Source organism: Saimiri boliviensis, chromosome 11 (genome assembly GCF_048565385.1).
Source record: "Saimiri boliviensis isolate mSaiBol1 chromosome 11, mSaiBol1.pri, whole genome shotgun sequence".
Classification (NCBI taxonomy): Eukaryota; Metazoa; Chordata; class Mammalia; order Primates; family Cebidae; genus Saimiri; species Saimiri boliviensis.
This window is the reverse complement of record NC_133459.1, coordinates 15,718,920-15,735,508: the sequence shown is the minus strand read 5'-3', so window position 1 is coordinate 15,735,508 and position 16,589 is coordinate 15,718,920. Positions and strand designations below refer to the sequence as shown.

Below are 16,589 nucleotides of genomic sequence, written 5' to 3'. Positions count from 1 at the left end.
AGTTACTCAAGAGGCTGAGGCAGGAGAATTGCTTGAACCCAGGAAGCAGAAGTTGCAGTGAGACAAGATCGCACCATTGCACTCCAGCCTGGGCAACAGAGTGAGACTCCATTTCACGTTACTATGCTGCTCGCTTTGAAGATGGAGGAAAAGCCCACCAGCTGAGGGATGTAGGCAGCCTCTAGGAGCTTGAAAAGGCAAGAAAAAGGATTCTCCCCTGGAGCCCAGAAGGAACCAGCCCTTCCAAGATGACTTGAAGTCAGTGAGACCCATGTGTGTGGCAGACGCACTGACAGTGATAGTTTAACTGGAGCACACACTGAGAATGATCTTACAGTCTATGATGAGTGTGCAGCGGGGTTCCCAGCTATGTAAAGTGGCCAACCCGGAGATTCATTTCTGAACTACGAGGAACACTGGAACCCCCCGCTTACCTCATGGAATGCAGGCTGTACAGGGGACTGAGGCCTTTTGTTAGGGGTTAAATGAAGATTGCCAGGAGGAAGTCATTAGGGTGAGAGTGCTAAGTGAATATGCTCGATAAACTGTGAGCTCTTCACAAGCAGAAGGCTCTCCTGTCCAGACACCACCACTGGACTGCCCTGTATATAAATCCCTTCAATAAACCTCATGTTGGTCGGGCTCAGTGGCTCATGCCTGTAATCCCAGCACTTTGGGAGGCCGAGGTGGATGGATCACCTGAGGTCGGGAGTTCGAGACCAGCCCGACCAACATGGAAAAACCCCATCTCTACCAAAAATACAAAATTAGCCAGGTGTGGTGGTGCATGCCTGTAATCCCAGCCACCTGGGAGGCTGAGGCAGGAGAATCACTTGAACACAGGAGGCAGAGGTTGCAGTGAGCCAAAATTGTGCCATCGCCCTCCAGCCTGGGCAACAAGAGCAAAACTCTGTCTCAAAAGAAAAAAAAAAAAAAAAAACCTAACCCAAAAAAATTCCTTATGTCTCAGTCACTGGCTCCGGATCTCTTCTTCGGTCTCTCAAACCTGGCGCCATCCCTGTCTTGTTGTTTTTTGGGGGGACAGGGTCTCACTCTGTCACCCAGGTTGGAGTGCAGGGGTGTGATCTTCGCTCACTGTAACCTCAAACTCCCAGTCTCAAGCAATCTGCCTGCCTCAGCCTCCTGAACAGCTAGGACTGCAGGCATGTACCACCATGCTCAGCTTCGACTGAATTCAGTAGAGGTCCAGCGCGATACCATGTCAGACTTCTGACCTCTGTGTTGTTTTAAGCCACTTTGTTTATGGTAATTTGTGAGAACAGCCTTCGAAAAGTAACGCACCAACCCTGTCCTTTGCTGTGTGGACAGGTGAATGCCGTGTTCAAATGCATTTTGCTTCTCATCCGCTTTGGGGTTAGGTTTTTCACTGCTCAGTTGCCCTGGCTCCACCAACCTAGAGCACAGGGAGCAACTCAGAGGCAAGAAGTTTCCAGGGCTTAATGCTGGTCCACCCAGAGCCCTGTGGCCAGTCTTGGGGGTGAAAAAAGCCTTTTGGAAACTCAATCCCCGTTCTGCTAATTTTAGGCACTTACCCTCTAGAGAGTCCCATTTCCCTCTCAAAACCCTTTCAGAAAATGGATGTTCTCAGCATCTTCATCTATCTCAGCTTCCCTTGCTGGGGAAGGTGGGGAAGGAGCTTAATGGATCAAAATCCGGGCATGTGAGGGGGCACTGGGGTCTGTTCTAGAACGTAAGTAAGCCATGGCCAGGAGGCAGTGCTAGAGAAACCCACACACCCCGTCCGCAGAGAGCTAGAGAGTGTTTCTGTGTTTTGCACCTTGAGGGAAAATAAGGGGGTTGGGGGGGGCAGAGGGCCAGGGCCCGAGGGCTCTGCGTAAGGCTTCCTGCAGCCTCTTGCAGGTGGAAGGAGGATGCTGCTAAGGGCATGCAATAGGCCTCCATATGCTTCCCACTGCCCCTCCTTCCACAGTGCAACCTCTGGCCGCAGCCCAGCCCCTATCCCTGCCATGCTTGCTTGGTCCTGGGAGTCTGGCATTTTACCCCCAGGCTTGCTTTTATATGTCCATATCATCAGAATGTCCATGGCAGCCCTAACCCATCCTCTAGCCAAGACAAGGCAATTTCAGTCTTATCAGAATTTGGGATGTCAGCCCCAAATTCTTGGGGGTCAAGAAAGCAAATGCTTCAGCTGCAAGAAACTCCTCTCTCCTCGCTGTCTCATTCTAAGCTCAAAGAAGGGTCAGCGTGAGAGCCAAGCCATTTGTGTTTCTGCTAATTTATTAGCCAGTGATGAAAACGCAGCTGGACCCATACAGAACACACATGTAGCTAGCACATATCTTGAGAAAGCCCCGAACCTCCACCCCCTGAATTCAGTGGCTCATTCCCAGAGTCTTCCTGCTATGAGCTGTCTTGGTGGCTCTAGCCTCTTTAGCTCCCCTCCTGCGGCAGAGTAGAAACGCTGACCCAAGGCCAACACAGAGCTTGGGACCAATCCAGAGGAGAGGAAGGGGTCTCTCCTCCTGCAGAGAGAGGTCCCAGGGCCAATGAAGCATCCTTCTCCAGACACCTAATATTAACCTGCACAAGGTAGATCACCGCAGTCAACCATGTGTATTATGGGACATCCTTTTCACCCTTGTACTCAATCTTCCCAGTACCCAGCAATCCCCCAGATACTTTCATCTCCAAGAAATTCCAGGAGGATTCTGGACAAAGCTGGATTTCTGCATGTCAGATGATGGGGAGCTTATAAGACTCAGGAATAACTCTCATTCCTTCCACATGCATCTAGAAGCTTCTACCATGTGACAGCTCATGCTAGGTGAGGTTCAACACCTGGGCAGGAGCTTGGCAGGGTGAATGATGGTGCCGCCCTGATCTAAGTGGATGCACGACTCCCATTTTATGGGGTGGGGGGTAGGGGCTTGAGGAAGACTCTCTCCTGCCTGTCTTGTGTGGAGTGGCCTGGTTTTAGGGTTGTTCCTCTGCAGAGAGGAAGCAATTGGACCAAAGCAGAATCATGGATCCTTCCTCTGCTAGGACGCTCAGGGCAAGATGGCGATGAGCTATGTGGATGTTTCCAGACCCCGATGTGGATGTGTCCCCAGATGGAGGACTTCAGGGTTGGGAGGGGACATCTCCATGGGTCGTATTGATTCACGGGAGAGGCTGTAAGAAATGATGTCCTTCTTTATGGGAGGTCAAGAAGATTCAAGTCTGAGAACCAAATGGGTTGCAGGTGAGGCATGGACACTTCCAGGGAAAAGGCTTCTGAGAGGGACAGTCACCCTCAGTGTTTCATCTGGAGCTTCGGGGGTCTCTTGGTGCTTGTCGTTCAGGGGACTGTCTCTGTCTCCACCACCTGGGCCAAGGCCCACCCCAGGGGGACAGGATGGTGGGTGGGGACTGGCTCAGGGCACCATGTTCCACCACTTGAAGGAGAAGGGCTTTCTGCGCACGTTGGTGCCACAGTGCACCTCCCCGTGCAGCATGTGGTATGGAGTGAAGTCGTCAATGAAGGTGCAGTGCAGGCCCAGAGGCTCCAGCAGGGACCGCACCGTCTCCTCCAGGCAGCAGCGGCCGTTGATGATGGGACCGAAGGGCTTCGGGATGCCCAGGTACTTCCCCAGCACCAGCATGTTCACCTGCAGTCCGAAGGGGAGGCAGCACTTCGTCACTGGGCTCCCACCCCACACCTCTAGTCTACCTGCAGGACCTAGGTTTGTCTTTTAGGCAGGCTTGACAATAGCTACACACCGTTTCCTGTGCAATGACAGGGTAACTGGGGCTGGGGAGAACCCTTTAGCCAGGTGCCTTTGAGAGCATCTACAGAGCTCATTATGGCAACATTCTCTGGAAACTGCCCCAATGTGAATTTGGAATTGTGGGTTGTGTCAGCTGCCATGTTTGTGCTACAGAATCCCAACCTTTTAGGCCATAGCTGATTGGGCCAGGGAGGACAGCTGGCCCAAAATGGACCAATCGGAGTCCCTCTCCCAGGAATTTGAAATTGACAAAGGGAGAGTCTAGCCGGTCTCTGCCCATGTCAGTGTCTGTGCGTGGCTGTACTCATCTTTGTCCCCAGGGACAGAGCAGCAAAGGAAGCCAAACTGAAAGAAAAGGGAGATGAAAGAGGACGTGGCGTGGAAGAGAGAAAGAGAAATGAATGATGTAGACACAGAGACAAGAGATGGTTCCAGGCTCTGCTGTAGATCCTGCCCTCAGGTTTCTGGTGTCTTTGTATTAAGACTCCCTCTGGCTGAACCTGGCTTGAATAGGACTCGGTCTCTTGTGAACACAAGAACCTGGATCATTGCACAAACTTCTAGGGGTACACATATAATTACAAGATAGCCTCGAACATTCAGGAAGGAAGGGGAGTGACAAGAGGCTTTGCAAGTGGAGGGCAAAAAGTTACCTGAAAAGAGGAAGGAAAAGGGGGGCGTGAGGCAACGGTGGTGTGGACAGGTCCCCACCAGGCTCTGACAATGGGACAGTGGAGTCCTTCTAGGGGATGGAGGAGGGGAGGGGTGGAGAGGGGAGCTGGGTGACCTATGGCAGTGCTACTCAGCACCACCTGGGCGGGGCCCCACCTGTCCACGTGTTTCAAATGCAAGCTCCAGATTTAGAAGCGGGCCAGGTGGATCAGCTCACACCTGTAATCCCAGCACTTTGAGAGGCCAAAGCGGGTAGATCACTGGAGGTCAGGAGTTGGAGACCAGCCCGACCAACATGGTTAAAACCCCATCTCTACTAAAAATACAAAACTTAACTTAGCCAGATGTGGTGGTGCATGCCTGTAGTCCCAGCTACTCAGGAGGCTGAGGCAGGAAATTGCTTGAACACTGGAGGCGGAGGTTGCAGTGAGCTGAGATTGCACCATTGCACTCCAGCCTGGGCAACAGAGCAAGACTCCATCTCAAAAAAAAAAAAAAAAAAAAAAAAAAAAAAAAAAAAAAAATTTAGAAGCATGGGAGTCAAAGCCCTCAAGGCTCAGTCAAAGGCCACTTCTTCCATAAAGCCTTCTTGGATCTTCGGGTCTACCTCTTAGGCTGGAAGTGCTTTGTCTCACCTGTGAACTGCCACATTGCCTTATCATACAATATAGATCACTGGGACATGTCCTTAGAGAATTGGGTTCAAGCAATTCTCCTGCCTCAGCCTCCTGAGTAGCTCAGCCTCCCGAGTAGCTGGGATTACAGGGGTGTACCACCATGCCCAGCTAATTTTTGTATTTTTAGTAGAGACAGGGTGTCGCCATGTTGGCCAGACTGGTCTCGAACTCCTGACCTCCAGTGATCTACCCACCTGGCCTCCCAAAATGCTGGGATTACAGGTGTGAGCCACCAAGCCCAGCCTGCTTCTAAAGTTTCCCTCTGAACAAATTAGACTGAGAGTCCCTTGAGAGCAGGGGGCATTCTTAATCAACTCTGCATCTGCCACAGGACACCCTAAAAACGTGTGGGCGGATGAAGAGCCTCAAGCTGGGAGGAACAGAGCAGAATGAGCATCTGAGTTTCCAGCTGATGCCATGTGCTTTGCACACATGACCTCATGCAATCATTCATTCACTCCACAAATGTCAAGTGGTCCCCTTCCCTGATGTCCCTTGGGCCAAGGCTTAACCAACAAGCATTCCACAGGGACCACGGAGGTCAGCTAGCTAGAAGCTCTTCTGAGAAGCACCATGGAACCCCATTCTCCCTGCCATCCCCACTGACCACCACAATCCTAAATATGACTGACCAAACACTTTTCCCCTCTGGGGCTTAGAGGTTTGCAGCCTGATCTGACAAAACCTGAAGTCACGGGTGGTGGTCTCACCAAGTCAGGGAAGAAGGCCACTGCTTTTTTCCTCTCGGTCTTGAAGAGCTGCGGGATGTCAATGATGTCACACTCCGCCAGGCCCAGCTCCCGCTTCAGCACCTCACGGTTCCAGTCGATGCAGCTCTGGTGGGGGGAAGGGCCACAGTTGGGGACAACTTGCCAGTGTGTGTTGGGGACACCCAAGGCGTCATGCATGGTTGAGGAGAGGGAGGATACCCAGTTGCCCACAGGTCAACTGTCCACACAGATCTTACCTTTGTGCCCCTTTGTCAAAATATACCTGATTTATTTATCATGACGCTTTTGAGATTTATCTGTGTTGTTGCGTGTATCAGTAGTTCATTTCTTTTTGTTGCTGAGTAATATTGCAATGTATAGATCTATCACTGTTAATTCATTTGAGTTGCTTAAAGTTTTGTGCTATTTGAATAAAACTTATGAGCATTCATGAAAAAAAAAAAAATGTCCTCAGCAGGACATCCCGTGTGCACCCTCTCACGGCCCTATCACAGTAAGGTTAAAAATGAGTGTTTCAGAGTGCTCCACCCTTGACCCTCATCTTCAAATCCCTCATGGCTTAGAGGAGCTCATTCTGTCTCATGGGTTTTTTTTTTCAGACGGAGTCTTTCTCTGTCACCCAGGCTGGAGCGCAGTAGTGTGATCTCGGCTCAGTGCAACCTCTGCCTCCCGGTTCAAGTGATTCTCCTGCCTCAGACTCCCAAATAGCTGGGATTACAGGCACCCACCATATTACACCCAGCTAATTTTTGTATTTTTAGTAGAGACAGGGTTTCACCATGTTGACCAGGCTGGTCTCAAACTCATGACCTCCGGTGATCTGCCCGCCTTGGCCTCTTAAAGTGCTGGGATTACAGGCGTGAGCCACTGCACTCAGCCTGTCTCATAGTTTAAAACACCTCTATACAGTGACAACTCCCAAACGTGTTTCTCCCAACACTGTTTGTCTGTTTGTTTGTTTGTTTGTTTGTTTGTTTGTTTTTGAGACGGAGTCTCACTCTGTTGCCCAGGCTGGAGTGCAATGGCACAATCTCGGCTCACTACAACCTCCAACTCCCAGGCTCAAGCAGTTCTCCTGCCTCAGCTTCCTGAGTAGCAGGGACTACAGGTGTGCACCACCACACCCAGCTAATTTTTGTATTTTTAGTAGAGACGGAGTTTCACTATGTTAGCCAGGCTGATCTCAAATTCCCGACCTCAGGTGACCGGCCCACCTTGGCCTCCCAAAGTGCTGGGATTACAGGTGTGAGCCACCATGCCCGGCCTGCCTGTTTGTTTGAGACAGGGACTCACTCTGTCACTCAGGCTGGAGTACAGTGGCACAATCTTGGCTTACTGCAACCTATGCCTCCTGGGCTCAAGTGATTCTCCTGCTTCTGCCTCCTGAGTAGCTGGGATTACAGGTACCCGCCACCATGCCCGGCTAATCCCAATCTCTCTAGGCAGCCCAGCTCTCTCCTGAGCTCAGGTGTGTTAAGTATGGCTGCCTATTTAGCATCTTCACCTGGGCGTCTAACAGGCTCTCTAAACATGATGTGTCCAAAGAGAAACTTCATTTCTACCCCACAACCCTGCCTTCCCCTAGGGTTCTTCAGCTTCGTAAATGTTGCTGCTGTTCACTCAGCTGCTAGGACCACAAGCCTTGCTGTTAATCTTGTCTCCCATCCCCTCCTCCATATCCAATCCATCAGCAAGTCCTGTGGGTGCTACCTTTGCCGTCTGTTCCCAGTCTGCCCCCTTCCCACCTGTCTGACGGCCAGCCACTCCCACCTGGTGGACTGTGATGCCTTCCTCTCGGGTCTCCGCTCTCGCCCCATATGGCATAACTCCTCTTGCACACCTCCAACTTAGGAGTGGAACTGACCAAGGTGCTTGCTGCCCGGCTCTGAAGCCCTTCCTGGGTTTGAGGTCACACCTCTCACCAGCTGCTCCTAGCCAATGGCTGAGGGTGATGGGTACACTCATGCAGACCCGTTTCTGAGAGACAAGGGACTCCTCTGGTGGAATCCCCCACAACTTTGCTGAAGGTTCCTCAGGCTGCATGCAGAACAGGGTCTGTGCGCCCCACCTTCCCTCTTCTTCACTCAGGGCCCCCCAGTCTTCTCTGGCTCCCGCTCTACGTCCTCACACAGGCATTTTCACTAATAAAACCCTTACATGTTTAACCCCATCTCGACATTCTTGGAGGATTTTGACTCACGCAGTCCCTGAGTGGGAAATTCCGCTTCCTCTTCTGGAACACTGGACACCCATCTCTGTTCTGTGCAGGGGGAGGCTGATCCCTATGAATCAAGGACTCAGTGTCCTCTGGCTCCTGACTGGGCTCAGCAAATGAGAGCAGAGAAGGAGAAGAATACAGCTGCGGTCCCCTGCAGCTCCCTCCCCAGGTCACTGTGGGTGGGCTGTCACATCTCCTGTCTCCTGGTGGTCTTTCCAGCTTCCAGTAACAGTTCCTCTCCGTCATTCCTTCAGGTGTAGGGGTGGTAACCCTTCCTGCTCATCCTAGCCTGGGACACTGCACAGTCCCTTGTTAGTTTCCTTGAGCCTGCCTGTGCCTTTGTAAATATCCACTTCATCAACCTCTTCTCCACTTATCCATCTCCAGGTGCCGTGTGTTCCTGCTGGAATATACTGTCAGCCCTTACCTCCACAGAACATTAATATGTTTTCAACACAGCAGCAGAGAGATTTTTTTTTCCTGCTCTGTCACCCAGGCTGGAGTGCAGTGGTGCAATCTCGGCTCACTGCAACCTCTGCCTCCCACGTTCAAGCGATTTTCCTGCCTCAGCCTCCCGAGTAGCTGGGATTACAGGCACACATCACCATGCCTGGCTAATCTTTGTATTTTTAGTAGGGACGGGGTTTCGCCATGTTGGCCAGGCTGGTCCCCAACTGGTTGGTCTCAAACTCCTGACCTCATGATCCACCTGCCTTGACCTCCCAAATTGCTGGGATTACAGGCATGAGCCACTGCGCCTGGCCAAGAGATCTTCTAATACATAAGTCAGACTGGTTTCTCCTCGGCTGCAATCCCCTAATGGCCTCGAACCTCACTCAGAGTCACAGCCAAAGTTCTAGCGATGCCCTACGAGGCCTCCCGTGATGTGACTTGACCTCTTCTTGCTCCACGTCAGCCTCTTGGCCTGTCCTAAAACACTCCAGTCTTGTTCATTCCACCTCAGGGCCATCGCCTGTGCTGTTCCCTCTGCATGGAATACCTGTCCTCCTCCCATGCACATGCCTTCCTCCCCTCACTTCTCCTGGGGCCCCTCTGTCTGGGCCTGTTTCAACCTGAGCTTTCACGAAGAGTGAGCCTCAGATTTATGTATCCCATTCTTGCCTCCAGCCCTGCCTACTCCCAAGTCACAGCCCGCAGGTACACCACAGCCCCTGTACCTGCACAAATTTATTGTAGCTGATGAGGCCTTCATTGGAGAGCACCTGGTTGATGGAGATGGTCTTGACTTGCTCATTATCTGTGAAGGAGAGAGATGAAAGGGAAGGGCAGGCACAGCACCCATGTGAGGGCCACCTGCCCAGGGAAGCAGACAGTTCACAGCTACTGGTCCTGCCGAGTCAGCGGCCTCTGACTTTCCCGGGCCTTGGGTGGGCACCACCTGTCCGAGCTTGCCTTGGCCACTGTCCACATCTGGGGGTGTAAGGAGTGGGAGGGTCTGGTTGCCATTGCGCAACGAACTTTAGACCTTTATTTGAGTTCATTGGAAGTGGGAACGCCTTTCGCTGGAAATTTACAACCGCCCCAGGGCACTGGCTGAGGATTCCTCTTGCTTTGGCTTAGCAGGGAGCTGGGTCAGTTGCTGCCCACCCACCCACCATCAGAGTCAGGTTTTATAGGTTCACTGACCAGCAAACCAGCCAGTCCTGGGATTCGGACACCACCAGTCCCCAACCCTGCCCTCCAGGAGGTGACTGCATGAAATGGGGACCTCCCAGGGGCGCAGCTTTTCCCAGCCTGATGGGGTGTCTGTGGAGATGAGTCTGGACACGGAAGGGGAGGCTAGAGTCAATGGCACGCAATCCTTAGTAAGCGCTTACCACGGGCAGGCCCCGAGGGGAGTGCCCGCATTCAGCATCTCATTTAACCCTCATGGTCACCCCCCACAAGGTATGCAGTATGATCCCCGCTTACAGATGAGAAAACTGAGACTCAGAGAAGTCAGACTTGCCCAAGGTCACACGGGTAGGATATGTGGGGCTTGTGATTCAAACCCAAGTCCAGGTCTGGCAAAGGGCCTCAAGCCTTGACCAAGGGAAAGGAGAGGGCGCCCCGACCCACGTGCAGGTCCAACACTCACTTCACCCAGTTAAAGGCAGGCAGCTGGGGTCCAGTCCCAGCTCCACTGCAATCTTGCTGAGGCCTCTGGGCCAGTGACTTCCCCTCTCCGAGCCTCACATTCTTGGTTATAAATGTGGGTGATAGTCATCCCACAGGCTTTCGTGAGATCAAATGAGATAACACATGTGATGCACACAGCATGAGGCCTGGAGCACTGAGGTGCCTGATAAGTGCTCTGGCCTTTGTGTCTGTATAAGACCGCAGTCCCTACCTAAGTGTTGGCCAGCTACCTCTCTCAAAATTCCGCCAGTGCCAAAAAAAAAAAAAAAAAGAAAGAAAGAAAGAAAAAGTGGGTCCTGGCCAGACACAGTGTAATCCCAACACCTGTAATCCCACACCTGTAATCCCAACACTTTGGGAGACCAAAACCGACAGATCACTTGAGCTCAGGAGTTCAAGACCAGCCTGGGCAACACGGCGAGACTCCATATCTACAAAAAATTAGCCAGGCATGGTGGTGCATGCCTGTGGTCCCAGTTACTCGGGAGGCTGCAGTGGGAGAATCACTTAAGTCTGGGAGGTGGAGGCTGCGGTGAGCAGAGATCGTGCCACTGCACTCCAGCCTGTGGCGTGGCTGCTTATGACCTCCCTCCTGTGAATTCTCCCACTCTCCCTCCCAGCTGGGCAGGTTGGAATAACTTTGCTCAACCCATTCCTGGGTCTTGCTCACCATAAACATGGTTCTCCCTGGAAAGATGAAGGTGGCATATCTCCCTGCCTGGTCCATATTTTGGATTCAAGGATTTCTAAGACTTACTCTAGGTTCAGCAGAGTCTAGTCATGGTCCCTTAGGGAGTGACAGGACCAAGAAAGACCATATCTCTACCGCTTTACTGCTGGGGCTCTGGGGTTGTGTCGGAAAACGTTAACACTGGCAATCAGAGAGCCAGGGGACGTCGGAAGCTATTCTACTTGGGAGCGTCTGAGTTCTACAGAAGCTTTTTACTCTCTGAGCTGTTTGGTTCAGGATGCTATCTGCCTCCCCTGAGGCCATGGGACCAAGAAAGTCTACGATCCTTTGTGACAAAGGGTCTTTGCCCTGTGACCCCTGGGGTCACTAAGAAAGGGAGGCTCCTCTGGGATTCAGGCAGTCTCTGTGGGGCTGATAAGGGAGTGAATTTGAGAGCCCTTCCAGCAAGCCTGCCGGATGGCTCCAGTCCAGACAGCTCCCTCTCTCAAAAATTCCTCCAGTGGAAAAAAAAAAAAAAAAAAAAGTGAGCCCTGGTCAGACACAGTGGTTCACACCTGTAATCCCAGCACTTTGGGAGGCCAAGACCTACAGATCACTTGAGCTCAGGAGTTCAAGACCAGCCTGGGCAACATGGCGAGACTCCATCTCTACAAAAAATACGAAAAATTAGCCAGGCATGGTGGTGCATGCCTGTGGTCCCAGCTACCTGGGACGCTGCCGTGGGAGAATCGCTTAAGTCTACGAGGTGGAGGCTGTGGTGAGCTGAGATCATGCCACTGCACTCCAGTCTAGCTGATAGACCCTTCCCAAAAAAGAAAAGGCAAATGCCAGCCCCGTGTTTAAAGTGCCGGGAAAAGGGCACCATTAAAGGTGCTACAGTATAAAGCTCTCCAGGTCTCTCTCTGACCTCTCACAGTGGTTTTTATTTGCTTTTTCATATTGCACTTTGCGGGGGACACACGTGGGGCTGGGCAGACCCTTGCTGGTGTCAGGGCACAGCCTTGGGCCTCACAGTGGAGGCCTGGCTACCAGTGGGCTGTGCCTGGGCATGTCTCTGCTATGAGACCCATATGCTGTGCCCTGGCATGGGGCTGGCAAGTCCAGCCTGGCATCTCTTTCCTACAGACCCGCCACCCCAAGTCAAGGCAAATAGGCAACCTCCAGAGTACTGTGGCCTCTGAGCATGTGCCGGGTACCTGAGCAAGGCTGGGTGAGACACTTACGCCTCCCAAGTTGCCCACCAAATGCCCTTGCAGGACAGGGATGAATGATGTCATGAAAATGCTGAGCGGCACACGTGCCCAACCAACCCTCCCTATGCCAGGCTCCTGCTGGGGGCAGAGTGCTGCAGCATCTCAGGACAGTGACAGAGAGGGGGAGGCCTGGCACCAGGGCTCCAGGGAGCACAGGAGTGGGCAGCAGAGAATCTGTGCCAGGGAGGCAGGCAGGCTGGGAGACAGGACTGTGCTTGAGCAGAGGCTCCAAGCCCCACAGATACTCCATCGATCCTCACAAAACAGAATTCAGATTTCAGGACAGTGACTGCAGAACATTGAAGCTCCATGGTGTGACTGCACTGGTCACATCCCTGGGAAGCTGCTATGTCCCCACTCTGTCCATGTCCACCGTCTATCACCCCGATCCCCGGCCCAAGCAAGGTGTCCAGGGATAGGAGTGAGAAGCCCTGAATCTGGGGACACAGCCCTGCTTTAAAACGTGCCCTCCCCCCTCAAGCCGTAAAGTGTCTTAATTTGGGCGAGAGGCAAGCAAGTTGCGAGCGGGAAGGGACACGGCGCTGTTACCCACCAACAACCCCCTGGAACAAGAGGGCTCTCCCGTGGCCACACTTCCGCTTCTCCTGGAAGAGCTTGAAGCAGGCCCCCGGGCTGGCCAGGAGCATCCGGAAGCCCTGTGTGCAGAGAACAGATTCAGCTGAGCCTCCTGCCTTGGCATGATGCCCTGGAACTCAGTTCTTGCCCCAGATGCCGGGGAAAGACATGTCATGCACAAAGCCCTTACCTTCCCATCGGGGGCAGGGATGAAGCTCAGAAACTCATCCACGTGGCCTACAGCCAGCCAGTCCACAAAGAGCTCCACGGGGGGCTGCACCTTCTGCGCATGGAGGAAGTCCCGCACCACCTGGGTGACCCTGCGGCCACTTGACCTGGGGCCCAAGAGGTTAAAAAAAAAAAGTCGCTTAACTAAAAAGACTCCATGCAGAAATAAAATGACAAGAGTTTAGCATTTCTGCAATATCTGATTTTTTAAAAAACAAAACAGTCCGGGAACAGTGGCTCACACCTGTAATCCCAGCACTTTGGGAGGCCGACGCGGGCGGATTACCTTGAGGTGGGGTTTGAGACCAGCCTGACTAACATGTACTAAAAATACAAAATTAGCTAGGCATGGTGGCACATGCCTGTAGTCCCAGCTACTCAGGAGGCTGAGGCAGGAGAATCGCTTGAACCCAAGGAGGTGGAGGTTGCGGTGAGCCAAAATCATGCCACTGCACTCCAGCCTGGGTGACAAGAGCAAAACTCTGTCTCAAAAAAAAAAAAGACTCTGTCTCAATAAAAAACAAAAAAAAAGGTGGGGGGGGCGGGTCTTCCGGGACAAGGACGCATGGGTGAGGAAGATCAGGTTCAGTTACGTATCCCAGTAATTTGCCACATTCCAAAATGGACATGGAGATAACAGCATTCTGTGATGGCTTCAGTAACTACTGCCCTACTGAGCTCCCTCCTCCTTCTGGCTACCTTTGAACTCTAACTCCTTGCCACTCAAGAAATGTCCTTCCTTTCAGAATATGCCTTGCGCATGTCTCGTCGCAGTGCTCGGCTGTTTGGTGACGTCGCCAGGCCTACTGATTCCAAGTCTATGAAAGTGGTGAAACTGTTCAGTGAACTGCCCTTGGCCAAGAAGAAGGAGACTTATGACTGGTATCCAGATCCCCACACTTACTCTGGACTCATGCGGACACTCCGACTTCTGGGACTCTACAGAGATGAGCATCAGGATTTTATGGATGCGCAAAAACCACTAAAGAACCTTTGTGGAAAGGGGAAACCAAAGAAAGGAGAAGGGAAAAGAGCAGCAACAAAGAAATAATGTTGGTCCCTCAAGAGGGAGAATTTCTTCCTCAGTGACAGAGAGAAGAAAGTGCATTTACTGTCTTTCCACATATTGGAGGAATGTCATCTTCCTAAATGAAGGTTATTTGGAGGAACATGGTCATATCCTTCTAATCTAGTTAAATTGTGGCTGGTTTCTTGAACACATTCTAACTGTGCAAAATTATTTTGGCCTTGGCCATGTAATGTGACGTTTACCTAGTTCTCTAATGAAATGAATAAATAAAAACAAACAAAAAAATGCATTACTTTTATAAACGGGAAAGATAATATGTATATTTTAATTAATTAATTCTGAGATGGAATGCCACTCTGTCACCCAGGCTGGAGTGCAGAGTTGCCTCATTGCAACGTCCACGTCCCAGGTTCAAGGGATCCTCCTATCTCAGCCTCCCAAGTAACTGGGATTACAGGCGTGCACCACCATGCCAGGCTAATTTTTCTGTATTTTTAGTAGAGATGGAGTTTCACCATGTTGGCCAGGCTGGTCTCGACCTCTGACCTCAAGTGATCTGCCCACCTCGGCCTCTCAAAGTGCTGGGATTACAGGCGTGAGCCACCGTGCCTGGCCAGATATGAATATTTTACAATTCCATCAGGGTGAGTTCTGCAGGGGCAGACTCAGGACACGTCAGTCACACCAAGGCAATGACCCACCAGGTCCCACCATCCAGGAGAACCTTCAGAACTGCTTTCACATCCAGTTCTTATTCCCTAAGAGATCGATTTCACCCCCACGTTCAAGCCTTAGGAAAACGTATCTAAGCGCATGGCCCAGCTTCCTCTTTCAATGGGATTATGTATGTGAGGGGAGTAAGTCCCTTCCAAAGCTTGATTCTGGATTTGTTCATTATTTGATCCCAAGTCTGTTCTAACAGTTTTGCTGCATTTGGTGAGCTCAGTGTCTTGGTCTAATCCACAGCAAGTAACCAGTATGATAGAATTCCTTTTCTGTCACCACTGAACAACACAGAATTTGTTTTTTTGTTTGTTTGTTTTTGAGATGGAGTCTCGCCCTGTCGCCCAGGCTGGAGTGTAGTGGCACAATCTCAGCTCACTGCCACCTCCACCTTCCGGGTTCAAATGCTTCTCCTGCCTCAGCCTCCCGAGTAGCTGGGATTATAGGCACCTGCCACCATGCCCAGCTAATTTTTTGTATTTTTAGTAGAGATGAGGTTTCACCATGTCAGTCAGGTTGGTCTCAAACTCCTGACCTCGATATTCACCCACCTTGGCCTCCAAAAGTGCTGGAATTACAGGCGTGAGCCACCACGCCTGGCCCATAATTTGTTACTCTCTCTGTATGCTATTTTCATCTCACTTAGCATGTCTTGTACCTCACTTCACTTGCTCTCAGAAAAAGATCTGATATCAGTCATTTGCGTGCTAGTGTGAACAAGCTTTGACTTAAATGCATTTTCTCCCAGGACTGCTGGGAATAGAAACTTTTCTTCTGTGACTGTAGATTGACTAGCACTAGTATCATTATAACTTTGCTTTCTATGTGACTCACTTACCCTCTCTGGGCCCACTTGTAAAATCAAAATGTGGAACTGAACGATGTCTCAGGTTTCTACTCTTTCCAGTTTCAAAGTCCACGACGTGGACCACGTGTGGTGAACACCCAGCACCCCCACCACATCCGGGAGTAGAATTTCATCACTCCTTGTTTCTGATTCTCTTCAAGGAGTGGAATGACCCCTGTTCCACCACCATCACCGCCCCCAACCCTCAGCCTCCGCCCTGCCCTAGAAACGCCACTCCCGGCCTCTCACCCAGGCAGGTTGCCCCCAATGAGGATCCTCCCTAGGGGGTACTCTTTCCCATTGGCCACCACCGGGGGGCTGACCTCCAGGTTCCCAAAGGAGTCCAGGCCACTCACAGACCTGTCGCGGGGTTCCCGAGTCACGTAACCAAAATCTGGACCCTGGAGAGGGAAACCAAGTCAGGTGGGGGTGGAGGGTACCAGGAAGAGCCTGAACCAACTTGCTGGGCTCTGAGCTTCTTAAAGACAGGGTGGGAGAGGCCATCCATTCTTCAGATGGAAATACAGAGTTATTGACAGTGGGTGGGGCATCTGATCCAGTCAATATTTCATGCACACATAGCAGGCCAAGTTGGGAAGTGCTTGCATTCTCTGGCCCTGCCGTCTTATCAGGGCAGCATTATCCCCCATGGTTGAGGTCACAGTCACGGTCACCGTCATGACAAGACAGCACGGGGTGCTCTGGTTGCTCCTGCACCCGCCATGGCCACCCCACCCCCTTGCCTGCATAGCCTTCCTGCCAGGTCTAGCCCGAGGGCAGGGAGCTGCCCAAGGGGCCAGTTGTGGGAACCAAGGGGCTGCCGATGGCCCTCCGAGAACCTGTCTTTGAACTCTAGAGAAAGGGAGACCTCCCCAGGGCCATCTCTCAGAAGGAACTTCAACAACATCAAGGGCCAAGAGAGAGCTCCTAACACCTGTATGACCCGTGACGGGGTTGGAGGGGCCTCCTATTCTTTATGGCACCAAGCAAGTCACCCCTCTTTTCTCAGGAGGTCCCGGTTAGCAGCCATCACCTCCTCCGTTATCTTTTTTATG

The 16,589-nt window shown here is 51.8% G+C and overlaps 1 protein-coding gene and 1 pseudogene across 1 annotated transcript in view; one reads left to right on the top strand and one right to left on the bottom strand.

The window, feature by feature from the left end:
- Window positions 1-2,241: 2,241 nt before the first annotated feature.
- PADI3 (peptidyl arginine deiminase 3) overlaps window positions 2,242-16,589 on the bottom strand; it is a 40,129-nt gene continuing 25,781 nt past the window's right edge. The window contains exons 11-16 of the mRNA XM_003934957.3: window positions 15,784-15,935; window positions 12,897-13,041; window positions 12,684-12,786; window positions 9,226-9,305; window positions 5,809-5,934; window positions 2,242-3,629 (exon numbers count right to left, since the gene is read on the bottom strand). Of these exons, the coding sequence (XP_003935006.1) occupies window positions 3,396-3,629; window positions 5,809-5,934; window positions 9,226-9,305; window positions 12,684-12,786; window positions 12,897-13,041; window positions 15,784-15,935 (840 nt within the window). The 3' untranslated portion in view covers window positions 2,242-3,395. The remainder of the gene's footprint in view (window positions 3,630-5,808; window positions 5,935-9,225; window positions 9,306-12,683; window positions 12,787-12,896; window positions 13,042-15,783; window positions 15,936-16,589) is intronic.
- Window positions 13,665-13,985, top strand: LOC104652479 (small ribosomal subunit protein mS33 pseudogene; annotated as a pseudogene).